The sequence below is a fragment of the Excalfactoria chinensis genome, chromosome 1, assembly GCF_039878825.1.
Source record: "Excalfactoria chinensis isolate bCotChi1 chromosome 1, bCotChi1.hap2, whole genome shotgun sequence".
Classification (NCBI taxonomy): domain Eukaryota; kingdom Metazoa; phylum Chordata; class Aves; order Galliformes; family Phasianidae; genus Excalfactoria; species Excalfactoria chinensis.
This window is the reverse complement of record NC_092825.1, coordinates 54,097,378-54,110,372: the sequence shown is the minus strand read 5'-3', so window position 1 is coordinate 54,110,372 and position 12,995 is coordinate 54,097,378. Positions and strand designations below refer to the sequence as shown.

Here is a 12,995-nt window from a genome sequence, read left to right as displayed (position 1 = left end):
TGGACTGAATTCTGGCTTCATAAGCCCTGCCTTAACTCCAGCACCACCTCTTTTCACCTGTGTCAGCTGTTAACTACAAAGAACTGTGATTTCAGCTGGCTTAGCTGGGCAGTGCTGGATATTTATTTGAGGAAGAATTAAGCATTGTAAGATAGAAAATGGAGACATGTCTATTTTATAACCTAATTTCTCTCCTGCAGAGAAAATATGTCAATTTACATGCTTTTTTTTTTTTTTTAAGTGGATGTTATTTTGAATGATTTGTTCAGTCTGTTTGGATTTTGGAATCCACATTCTTACTTTATTTATACCTTAACAAACTAAAAGCCACCACCTCTTTCTTTTCCTTTTAAAGATGTGAATATCAACTCAAGGGTTCCAGCAGCACTTGATTAGCAATGAGCCATTAAGTAATTTACATTATAAATGACAGAACATGTGAGATACAAAGTCTTCTCCCACACCTTTTCATTGGCTCTGCAATAGTTAATGAACACACTCTAGTCTTCAGCATCTATTCTGAGTGCACAGAAAGACTTTTTCAATGAGTAAAAGCAATATTAATATGGATTTTTGGAGCTGAGAAAATAATTCAGATCATTTCTTCTCTATTTAAATACTCCTTCGTGGTATATGTTTATTTTTACAGTAAATGGGACACATCTGCACTCATATTAAGTCTTTCCCTCACGTGTTTTAAAAGTTTTTAACCAACACGCAGAAGGGATAACAATGCTGAGGTTCCTCAAAAGGATTGGGATGCTCTGTTAAGTGAGCGGGAATTAAGCATGCAGTCCTGTAGGCAGCTGCAAATAGCAGTTTCTGTTGAGAAGGGCACGATCCCATCATTTTTACTCAGGCAAAATTTCCATTTGTCTTCACTGACAATTCTGCTTGAAAGCCAACAGCCTGAGTGAAACTCCCTCTTTAAAACAGCATGACTAAAAACAGCCGCGGCTCTGATAAATTACATGTATGTTCTGAGTATTTTTAGCAGATATGTATTATCAAACTAATTGTCTCAGATGTGTCAGAGGAACGCGTCAAGTGCTCATTACTTGTGGTAAAAATGCTTCTTAATGAATTGTTCCTTCTGTGCTAACAGACCAAGAACAGCAGTGTCATTGAAGATGGCGAGGAGAAGTACTTGGTTAGCTTAAAGTGCAACTGAAATCATACCTTCCAATTAAATTTTAGCCAGTCCCCCCAGCAGAATCTTGTTGTGACAGAATGGAATGTAGACCTTGTGCTGGCCTTTCTATGCAGGGACCATTTTAACCTCAAAGGAAACACTGAAGGCCCGAACTTGGTGCATCACCGCATTCAATAATACATTCGCTATTGACTTCATGAGGATCAGAACCAAGACTTCAGTAAAGTCTCAGAACCACAGAATCATAGAATGGCCTGGGTTGAAAAGGACCACAATGATCGCTGTATTTCAACCCCCTGCTATGTGCAGGGTCACCAACCACCAGACCGGGCTGCCCAGAGCCACATCCAGCCTGGCCTTGAATGCCTCCAGGGATGGGGCATCCACAGCCTCCTTGGGCAACCTGTTCCAGTGCATCACCATCCTCTGTGTGAAAAACTTCCTCCTGATATCCTAACTAAACCTCCCCTGTCTCAGCTTTAAACTTCCCCCTTGTCCTGTTACTATCCACCCATGTAAACAGCCATTCCCCCTCCTGTTTGTACATTCCCTTCAAGTGTTGGAAGGCCACAATGAGGTCTCCCCGGAGCCTTCTCTTCTCCAAGCTAAACAAGCCCTGTTCCCTCAACCTATCCTTATGGGCGAGATGCTCCAGCCTTCTGATCATCTTCATGTCCCTCCTCTGGGCTCGTTTCAGGAGCTCTGCATCTTTCTCATACTGGGGGCTCCAGGTCTCTGGGCCTTTTTTTTCTTTTTTTTAATAAAAAGATCCTTTTTATCAAGTGTACATGCAGTGGGATTTCAAACACATAAACTAAGCACTCCCTTACATTCTTTAAATGTGTGAAGAACATATGCAAAAAGACGGCTGGCCCAATTTGTCTGGCAAAAACATTGCATTTTAAAAACTGAAATCTACGGAACTGCAAGGTATTGTGAGTACTTTTACAGAAGCAAATCTGAGCTAGATGCAAGTAGCCTCTCTTCAGGCTTTCCCAATTGTGTATAAATAATCCCTCGTGACGGCTGGAGTAGTCTCGTTAAGCCTTTCTTCCTCAATTGTGCCATGCATCTGACAATCAGAACAGAGAAGGCTTTCATCCCAGAAATCTTGCATATTATTCGGTTTGGAGATTGGTTGCACAGGAATCAGTTTCTCTTTTTCTTGATGGTGGCATGCATCTGAGTATATGTGCAATAAAGTGCTTGAAAAATAGGATTTACTATGACTTCCACGGGCCTTGGGAAGGAAGGAAGGCAAACAGGGAGTTGAAATAATAAGGTCATTGTAAATTTTTTTCTAAATAAAATTGGATTCCAGTTGCAAGCAGCAGAGCCCCATACAAGCAGGTTTAACTGGCAGTCTTCCAGAAGAGAGATGCAAGGTCCTCCGAGCAATAATTGTCTAAATAGAACAGTCTCTGGTTATTGTGCAACTTTTCTGTGTACTTGATTGTACCTTTGTAATTAAATGATGGAATTTCTTTTTATCCTTTCTTGTTTCCCTCTCAACTAGAACAGGAAAGCATCCAAGCAATGCTGCAATTCAAGCAATGGTGAGGACAGGCCGTGTGGCTTGCAGGTTTATTTTCTGGGTCACTACAAGTTGTACACAAGGCACTGTGAGCTGGTGATTGCCAAGACAGGAAACAACCTCTTCCTTCCCCCTGCCGTGAATGGATGCTTACCTGCAGTTCCAACCTCTCTATGCATAGTGCTGGAGGTGCTTGGTCCCCTGGGATTTTTTGGTGGGGTGACGGAATGCTGCTTTTGCTAGAAATTCAGTGACAGAAAGGCAGCGAGCATGGTATAGAAAACACTATATTCTAAAGGACATTGTGCAGCAGGGCTATTCCATTCACTGAGGAGATCTTGCGGACATCTGAGTATCAGAAGCTTAGAGCACTGCTCTGAACAAAACCAGGGCCAGCATTCCTTGGCTTGGGGCTTCAGCTATTAAGAACAAAACTCTGGTCCCAAGATGTTAAAATGTTCCATCGAAGGTCAAGGCAGAATCACAGGATCAGCCCCATAAGCTCTTCCTCTTTGGCTGGCCCTCCTCTACATGAGCGCTTCCCCTCAGTCTAAATAGCCAGTTCACAGGAATGAACATTATTCAAGAGAGTAAAAGTTAAAGTTAGCAAGACTGAGCCTTGGGTTTGTATGTTTGGCTCCAGAACTTTCTTTATTGATCATAGCTTACGTATCTTCTCTATGTTTTGTTTTCTTTTCAGGTATAGCAAAGAGAACAAATTAGTTGTCTGGTTCTGAGGCAGTGCTGGAATGTCCTCCAGGACTTTGGCTTCTCACCTCTGTCTGCCTCTCCCCAGGTACGCTCACTTGGCTATTTGTCTAACCGTGTTGCTAACATAGATGTTTTAATTACGAGAAATCTCATAAATACAGAATAGAATTCCAGTAGTGACCCAGAATCTTCAGAAACAGAACTGGTTTTTAAAACCACTGGCATCAGAATCCTGCCAAATACCACAGGGCCTGATCCTGCCACGAGCCGTTGCCTGCAGCTTGTATTAATTTCAGCAGAGTTCGCAAGCAGAATAACTGCAGGGTATTTGCAAAGCTAGTTAGGCTCTTAATGACTATTTTTTATTATCCTTTGGTAGACGAATCTACCATTCTCAAAACGGAAAGTTTTGCCTAGGGAAAAGTGTGTCTCTGAGTAAACGGATCACTTAGCTTCTGTCCAGCTTAAAAAGAAAGAAAAAAAAGAAAGGAAGAAAAAAAACTTAATAGCATCCCCATTCAATTACATGTAGCATTATATGCGGTATTTGGGGCCAGAACCCACATTAGGTTATACAGTCCTGTAAGAGGTGTGCCATATTAAATTAGCAGCTGGCAAAGGATGGAGAGTAAAAGGCTCGCGTATCAATGACCACCTGCCCTGGAGCTCTGGTTTTATACAGAGAGGTATTTCCTCAGTGCAAGAAGATGCACTCCAGTCAGGGTATCTGATGACTACAGTTCCTCACATTCACATAAGGCATGCTTTGCCCAAACACCACCCCTGCAATCTCCAACTCCAGATGAGCGTCTGGCATGGAAGGCAAGTGAGACAAGCACCGTGGTGCTGCCGAGATGAACCACAAACACCTGCCTCCTCTGCCACTCAGAACTGTTTTCAACACCTGACAGCAGCAGCAGATGCACTTATTTCACTGTCACCATACAGCTGCGGATCATAAAGGAATGTCTGGTGTCTGTCCTTAGGAAGAAACAGGGACACAAGTTGCTTCCCCTTATAAAGACAGCTCCAACACACACATATCAAATTTCTAGTTTAGAGATTCCAGCTTATGGGCATTCTTAATAGGTGGCTATTTTACATTACTTTTTGGTAAAGGAAGAGTAAAATCCATTCATTCCTTTTGATCTAGCTGCTAACTTACAGTGGATAAGCAATCTTATAACACTGCTATCCTTGGTTTTATACATGAGCGAGTCACTTGCCAAGCTGACATTATCTTTGCTCTTCCGTGTCTTAACCCAAAGATGCCAAAGCAGCACACCTCTACAGCACTAATGTAAACATGCATTCAGCATAACTGAAACTTACCCTTCCTCCAAAAAGACCGCCATTGGTTTTGAGCATTATGACTGACCCTCCTTTCAAGTTTCTCTTAACGTACTATGAACTTGTTTGTAAAGCATCCACAGAAAGCCTTCGGAGAAGGCAAGGAACTAAGACACCGATGTCTGTGCTCTCCTGCCTCTGGGGCACCAGCCCCGAGCAGTGGTTTTCTGTCCACCTGCATACAACCAGAGATAGGAGCCCAGAGATTCCAAGCCCAGGAAGCGGTGTGCATTTAGGGTGGCTCACCACACACACACACAGAGGTGACAGCATCTTCCAAAGACTACCCTTACACCTAACCCATCACCAAGCAATCTCACCAGCTTCCAGATATTCTTGAGTCCAGGATGAGGTGGGCGGTGAATGAGGAATGGTGAACTTGTTTCAACACAAAATAATCTCTCTAGTAATTGAAACTCTATCTGGCAGAAGAGTTCTCTGGTGTGATGTTTGCCCACTGGCAAGGTTGAAGTTCTCAGATTGTGCCACATGGTAGAGTGATCCACAGCAAGCCCACGCCCTCAGCTAGACAGAGTGTGGAAATCCCTTGGCGTTGGCATGAGCAGTGAGGTGGCAGGACGCAGACCCTTGTCCATTGCTAGCAGGACTGAAGCTACCAATGCATCCCATGGAGGTCATTAAGTAGAACTGGACATTAAGGGTCACTGGTAACACAGAGAGGATCTAGGGGTGAAAGACTTCCCACTACATCACCCATGTGCGCTGCTTCAGTGCAGGTCTCTACTGCGCTACATACCAGTATGACTACCTTTAACACACACAGAACTAAATGTATACATTGGCAAGTGCATGTGAGAGCATACCCCACTTAAGCAATAATTCTACATGCACAGTCTGGAAAGGGAGTCAACACAGGATACCAATGGACCTCAGCACAGAGAATACAGTGTAAGAAGCAGTGATTTCACTGTGATGGAAATAAATCCCTAGAGAACCATCTGAATGCCACAGAAGAACCATGGGAGGGAAATGTTCTTTTGCTGTTTGGAGTAACCACGCTGTAGGCAGCAAAGACGCTGTCATCCTTTAGTGAATCCCAGCCACCTCACAAAAACAAAACCCTTTGGTGGATGGGATGTATACACAGGGGTTTGTGCGTATCTCCTCTTGCTATACTTCAGATCAAAGAGACATTTGAGGCAAACTGACCATCGTCTTCAGCCTTTACATTTGGGGAGAACAGAAAGAGGAGGACCAGAAGACTAGAACAGCACAAAAATGCTACAGGCAGACAGATGCATCTCTGCTCTAAACGAAAATGATTCCTAACACTCCTAAAGAATGAATGCAACCTTTTGTAGGTATTGAAAATATTCCTAAACGTAGCTTAGTGTAAACAGCAAGCTGGGTTTCCTCCAGCTTGTTAGCATTTCTCTTTGTTTACACTCCATATGAGGATAGAAGCCTACATGTGAGCACTGCTAATGGTGTCGTTTGGGAGCGATGGGGTATTTGGGAATGACGAAATACAGACATATGTAGCGTCTCGTAAAATACTATAGACTTCATCTGAGTCAGCAGGCTCCAACTAAAAATCAAACAAAAAATACCCAGGCTCTGCTTTATTCATACATTTTGCTTCTGCGTGGAGAGTATTCCGATACCATGGTGATGGGCTTACAGAGACAGAGACATGAAAGAGACGTTCTGAGGTGTGTCTGCTCTCACCCCACTGCCACTTTGCTCTCAAACCCCACATCTCTATGGAGGAGAGCCCACCATGCCTTGGTGATACCTTGGGAAGCAGCACCCAGCCAAAGCGCTTCACCCATCACAAGGAGAGGGTTTGGCTAGGGATGCTCACTTTCACCTGGGAGCCCAAATGGCTCTGCTCAGCCCCCACTCAGCTCGGGAGGGCCCAGCACATGTGTTTGGTAGAAACAGACCTTACCTTTGGCAATCAGCTCCTCCAGCTCTTGATCGAATCCTTGTCGGTGGCATTTCCTCCAGAGCCCCATGTTGGTTGAGTTGTACTGTCTGTTGCACTCGTCGACCGCGCTCATGGCAAAGATCTGCCTCCTGTTCCTTGCCAAGAGGAGTTTCCCTTCCCAGCGGTCCAACCTCGACCTGCTGGCCCTGAGAGGCAGGTTGTTGTTGGAGTTGTAAATAAAGCCAGGATCATTTCTCTTAGTGGTGATGCTCTTGCACCTCTCCCTGTGCTTCCTGGCATCAGTTTCATACCAGTGGTCAGAGCAGATCGCCACGGCCAGCATGCCCAGGGCACACAGAGCTAAAGAGAGGCCAGCATACAGCAGCAACCTTCCAGCAGCCATACCTCAGCTTCACGGGAACACCATGGACATCTTCACCACAGGCAAAGCCCTTGAGCGCGAGGCCACGCCGAAGCCCCAGAGCAGCGGCCGGCCGTCACTCGGCAGAGGCAGCCCGGAGCATCCCCTCTCGTGCGGCTCACATCCACGCTGCGGAAGGACGCCCGGAGCGCTCCCAAGTTGTGCCCCGGGAGCAGTTCTGGGGGTTCATCGGCCTCCCTGCCCCTAAGGAGGAGACGCGGCTTGGAGAAGCTCGTGCCGACGTCCCGCTGCCCTCGCCACGAGCGGCCGAGCCGCGAGGCTGGACGAGCGAACCCCGGGGGGGGGTTAATCTCTTTCGGTCCGGCCGGCTGGGAGGCGCGGGAGCGACGGCTTTCGGCTCGGTAGATCCAGCCCGGCCCCGCAGGACAGAAAGTTCAGCGGGCGGACACCTCCCGTGCAGAAGCGGGGCTCTCCCGGCCCCGAAGGGTGACCCGTCTCTTCTTTGTCAGCCGCTCGGCGCGGGCACCATCCGGCCGGCCGGCTGGGGTTTAAGGAAGGCTCGAAGGGGAGGGAGCGAGGCGGAGGGCGAGCCGTTACCGCCGCCGATTCGAAGCGCGGCCGTAGCGCCGGCTCCCCGGCTGCGGCTGGCAACGCAGGAGCGCGCGGGTCCGTCTCTCCCTCGGCGGACCCGGCCCGAGTCCCTCAGACGCTCAGTCGCTCGCGGCCGCCGACATCCCGGCTTCCGAACCTCCTCGGCTGCTCCCCGCCAGCCCGGCCATCCGCTCGCCCGGTCCCGCCGGCTGCGCCGTCACCGGGCGGCCCCGGCAGCCCTGAGCCCTGCCCGAGCGGCGGCTCGGCGGGCTGTGGCAGCGGTCGCCCGGGCAGGGCGGGAGGCGCCGAGGGACCGCGGGGCCTACGGACGCACCGCCCGGCGGCGGGCAGGCGGTTCCCGTTAGGCGGCACGGGTCCTGGGCCCCGCCATCGCTCCTCCACCCCCTTCCGCCGGCGTTCGTTCGCCTTCCTTCGTCAGCGCCGCTTCGGTTTGTCGCGCGCCGCTTTCCTAACGCACGGGCGCGTGAACCATCTGCAGGATGAAGGCAGGGCTACGTAGGGCTGAAAGGATGCTCGGGAGCGGGGCGGGGAGCTCGGGGGGGGAATGGAACCAAAACAAACCAGGGGCGAAAAAAAAAGCGCCGCACACCTTAGGCGGGGAGGGGAAGGCAGCCCCTAACAGTTGCTAACGGCTCTGGGTCTGCGCCGTTTCTCTGCCATATGGCCTGATCTCCAACGGAGGAGCCGAGGGTTTTAGCTCAGCGGCTTCACGTGAGACGTATCCTCGGCATCAGCAGCGATGTATTCAGACATCTTTTCTGCTTCTCCTTAAATTTCCTCTCCCTTTCTCTCTAATGGGAATAACTCACCCATCACGCAGAGATCAAAAGCAACAGAAGGCGCGCCGGAGTCCACGAGCTTTAGAAATCTCATTTCACCGTTTTTTAACCTAAATAAGAGTGGATCCAATCTTCCATACACCTGGGAATCTTTCCTTGTTCAAACACCGAGCCCTGCAGCCTTGGCTAAAGCCTACAGACAGAGAATACAGAGCGCCGAGCCAAAAGCCAGTGATGTCACCCATGCAACGTGAGACTCATTTCTTATTTCTCTGGCCTCCTTAAAGATAAACTGCACCGCTTGGCAGACAGGAAATGTCGAAGCCTTACTTTCTTACAAGGGGAGAATATAAAACCTGGATTTAAGCGGATCCTGCTCATTCTCGGTCACAAGACCCTACGCTGTGTCACCCAAACCCAAGACATCCGTGGCTGTTTCTGACCGCACCGAAGAACCCCACCTCCTCTGTAACTGGAAACGTGAGCCCACCCTGGATTTGAGACCTGGATTCTGTGTGATCCAGAAAACCGAGGCCTTCAGACCCCAAATGGTGCTGTACAAAAAGGAAATAAGCACCATCATTTCCCTTGCATCCCAAGCTCTGTGTCCTGGCACACCCTGCTCTGTAAGCACCGACACATCATCCCTGGGCTGGCAGCAGGGTCCCACTGCACCCATTGACTCCCACAGCACATAACACAGCAAATCTCACAGTCGTTCCTACTGCACCAAGAAGCCCACAGTCTTGTGCCTCCCCAGGACTGAGTGCTGCAAAAGCTTACATTCCAGCCACGTAAGGGCAGCTCTCCTACTAAACCATGTTTCTTCTCAAGTGTGCCATATTGTCAAAGCCCCCAACGAGATTGAGAAGCTCACACAGGCAAGGCCAAGCCAGAGATGCAGTGATGAGTGCAGCTGCTAAAAAAGCTCAATTGCAACATTTCAGCGCTATGTTATGAGTATTAACTGTGCCTGGAAAGCTCCAGATAAAGCTGACTGACTTGTTGAAACAAGGCACCAGTTCACAAACGTTTAGCAATAACTTCCCTTTGTGGTTCACAATAAAGGTGCATTTCTAGAGGTCCGAGTCTTAAAAAAATAAAAGAAAATAAAACAGCTCAGCTCAGGTGGATCAACTTCTATAAGAGGATTTTTTAAGCAACTGCATGCCAATACATAAAACCAACTAAGTTTTGTCATGAGCTTGGAGCAGCCATATTTATCTTCTGCTAGGGAAAAAAAACAGAGCTATGTGGTCAAAAAGCTGCAGGATCCTATAAGCAGATGGCCAACAGGTTTCTTGTATGGCACCCAAACAGAGATGAGATTTTTGGTTGGATGTCAGGGGGAAGTTCTTTACTAGGAGAGTGGTTAGACCCTGGAACAGGCTGCCCAGGGAGGTTGTGGATGCCCTGTCCTTGGAGGTGTTCAAGGCCAGGTTAGATGGAGCCCTGGGCAACCTGATCTAGTAAAGGTGTACGTTTGGTGGCCCTGCTAGGCAGGGGGGTTGGAACTACATGATCCTTGAGGTCCCTTCCAACCCGGCTCATTCTATGAGTCTATGAGGTGCACCTGGATTTCTTTGTCAGTCCTCAGCATCAGGAGCCAAGCCGGTGGTTGAGAACACAGAATAAGCCTGATTTCCCCGAACACTTTTGGCTGATGGAATGATTGGACTTCAGATTTAAGAATCCATCATCCACAAAGAAGCAGGAAGCAGGTCCTGGTTTAATGGTTTAACGGTTCTCTTGCTGTGTTGTCAGGCAGGATTTAGAGTAGGTGCAGGAGGGTTTAACTCCCCATTTAGGCTACAGAACTGGAAGTCTGGGGGTAAGGGCTTGCACTTCCAGGTTTTACCTTTTTCTCTGAAAAGGCATCTCAGCGGCAGTCTCCATGCATTTGTGTTTTTCTGCCTGTTTCTGTAGCTTGCTCAGCTGGCAAGATACATCCTCCTGCATGTCACCTTAAATACACAAATGTAGGAGAAAGTGTTGGGTTTCAGGCGAGCTCCACTTTAACTCTTAGGATTAAACACTCTTCTCCCTCACCATCGCGATGTCCTTCCTTCCAGGAGGGGCACGGCGCTGCTCGATGCAGCATCACCAACCCTTCCTCTGCCTCTCCTCGGGATTATTCCCGACAGCCCCTTCCCAGTGCAAACAGATCATTACGAGATTCGCTTCCTCCCACCCCACACCCACCTCGCCACGGGGGGGTAAAAACAATCCTTGTCGATCTGCAGATGAATGTAAGCGGGGAGGAAGGCGTTTAAATAAAAAAGTCCACACGCACGTTGAAGCCTCGCCCTGCAGTGAATTAAGGATGCCTTGGCAACGGGACTTAATTCATTGATCTTAAATGAATTGGGCTGTGAATGCGCAGTTTTTGCTTTCTGCAGGTTGCGATGTCGGTGATGCAGAGGGGAAGGCAGCGCACATGGGTGCACAGGAAAACGCCTGACGGCACGGGACAGAAAAGCGGTGCCCGGTGAGGCTGCTGGGATCCAGCTGCTGGAGAGGAGCTCTGCAGCCTGTTAGTGCCCACCGCTGCCGTTGTGCTGCAGAGAAGGCCGGCCTGGCGGCACTGCTAGCGCTGCCCCCAGCTTCCCTCGCCCCTCAATCCCAAACCTCCGCTGCAAACAGCAGTGCCGGTAGGGAGGTGCGGGCAGGTGAGGTGCTGGGCAGAGTTCATGGAGAAGCAATCGCAATTTGCTTTTCTTCGGGTTGTTATTATTATTATAATTCATCAAAATGACCTCCACCATATTTTTTTTTTTCTCCTTTCTCATTTATTTATTTTTTTGTTCTTCTATTAAAGAAAATGGGTTCAGTGCCATCTAGTGGGGGAGGGGACTGAGCAAGCCGCCACAATCCTTGGGATCAGTGCCACAGATTGGATTTATTCAGCAGGGAGGGATGATCCACGACATTCCCCTTCTGTTTGTGCTCTTCATTTCCCAGGAGGTGACGTTCCATTTACACGGGTTCCGTCCTTCCCTCTTTGTAATGAGCCTCCTGCTGGAGCACAAGGAGCTCCCGCTACTATTGTGTTACCTGGAGTTGCGCTGACCCTGGGGGCTCTTCACTGTTCTAATTACAGGATGTAAAATGCAAGACAGCAATCAAACCAAACACAGATAGGATGAATTATAACTACTAATGTTTTTTATCGTTCAAACGCACCTTGGATACCGGTGTGAGTGAATCCCCACTATGCCAGCCACACCAACACAGACCTACACAATGCTGCCTCTCACACAGAAGCTTCCCATAGCAACTCCTACAAACAGCTGAGCCATCAACCCAACAGACTGCGGGGTGCTGAGTGGGTTGAGAACCAAGCAGAGGCTCTGTAAAGGTAGATATAAACCTCAAAACTCCATCTAAGTTTATCAACTGCCCTCCCCCCTGACAACTCTCACAGGTTCCTGCTTTGCTGAACCTCCACTAAAAGCACTTGGATTGCAAAGCTAAGCAAGTTAGTGAGCACTGGATGTAAACCCACCTATGCAACATTAACTCACCTCTCACACATGCGCGTTATGCTACAATCTTTCATTGCATTATTTTTCGTAAGGTTCTCCTTTTTTTGGTACAAAGGATGGATGTTGCTCACTTAATGAATGCTATTCCAATGTTCTCCTAGCCTTATCACCCAACGTGAGGCGCATGTACTATTTACCACAGAGCATCCAGACCTCGCACTGAATACAGAATGATTAATCTCCTCATGGGCTTCTCTATAATGGTGTTCTCATCCTGATGCTTGCAGGGCTTTTTACAAACATTGATGAAATTGTCTTCCCAGTTCCCTGCTGAGAAACGTAGATAAAAGCCAATATGTCCAAACATGTCAGGGTATTTGGGGTGCTCAATTAAAGCAGCTTAGAACCCAAACTTTCAGAGTACTTAGCACTTCCCTTCCTTAGAGAACAGCTCCCAATCTCTTTGACTCCACACACCATGGTCGGTATTTCTACCAATCAGTACAGGAGTACCTGAAACAGAATCCATAGAAAACATGGATCACATGGACAGTAGTTGTGAAGAATGACAATTCTTTGACTCACTCAGCTTCATATCGGCAACTCCAGCAAAGGAACAAATAAAACCCAATTACAATTTATAACCCAGCTACCTTAATTCTCAGCCTACGACTTTTCCTGGCTGTATTCCTCTGCTAGGCTTCCAAACTGCTGACCAAACAGCCACCAGACCTGGGCTACAAAGCCCGAATTCCTCAGCCATTTGGCATGAACGGAAAGTGAGTTGGTGGAAAAAGCAGGATTCAGTCACATATCTTATTTCATGAACAAAAATGAACAACATTTCATGGACATTCCGGTGTTTTCTTAAGGTCTTGATTTAGTGACCTGAAGTTGTAAAGAACAGAGCCATGCACGAGCTGAGACAGAACAAACGAGGAGGTCAGGAGTCAAATGGAGTGTAAGCATGGAAAGATGAGTTTTCTAATGGAGGAAACAAAATGAACTGCTGAGCAGAATGCAGGAAGACATGTAGGTGAGTGGTTCTGTACCTTTTTTTTCAGTATAACTCAGGGAATGGCCAACACCGAACTGCTT

General features: G+C 48.0%; 1 protein-coding gene across 2 annotated transcripts in view; it reads right to left on the bottom strand.

Moving 5' to 3' along the window:
- Positions 1–7,360, bottom strand: part of TMEM178B (transmembrane protein 178B) — a 228,672-nt gene extending 221,312 nt beyond the window's left edge. For both annotated transcript variants that reach the window (XM_072341573.1, XM_072341562.1), the window contains exon 1: positions 6,661–7,360. In XM_072341573.1, the coding sequence (XP_072197674.1) occupies positions 6,661–7,042 (382 nt within the window). In that variant the 5' untranslated portion in view covers positions 7,043–7,360. The remainder of the gene's footprint in view (positions 1–6,660) is intronic.
- Between the last annotated feature and the right edge of the window lie 5,635 nt (positions 7,361–12,995).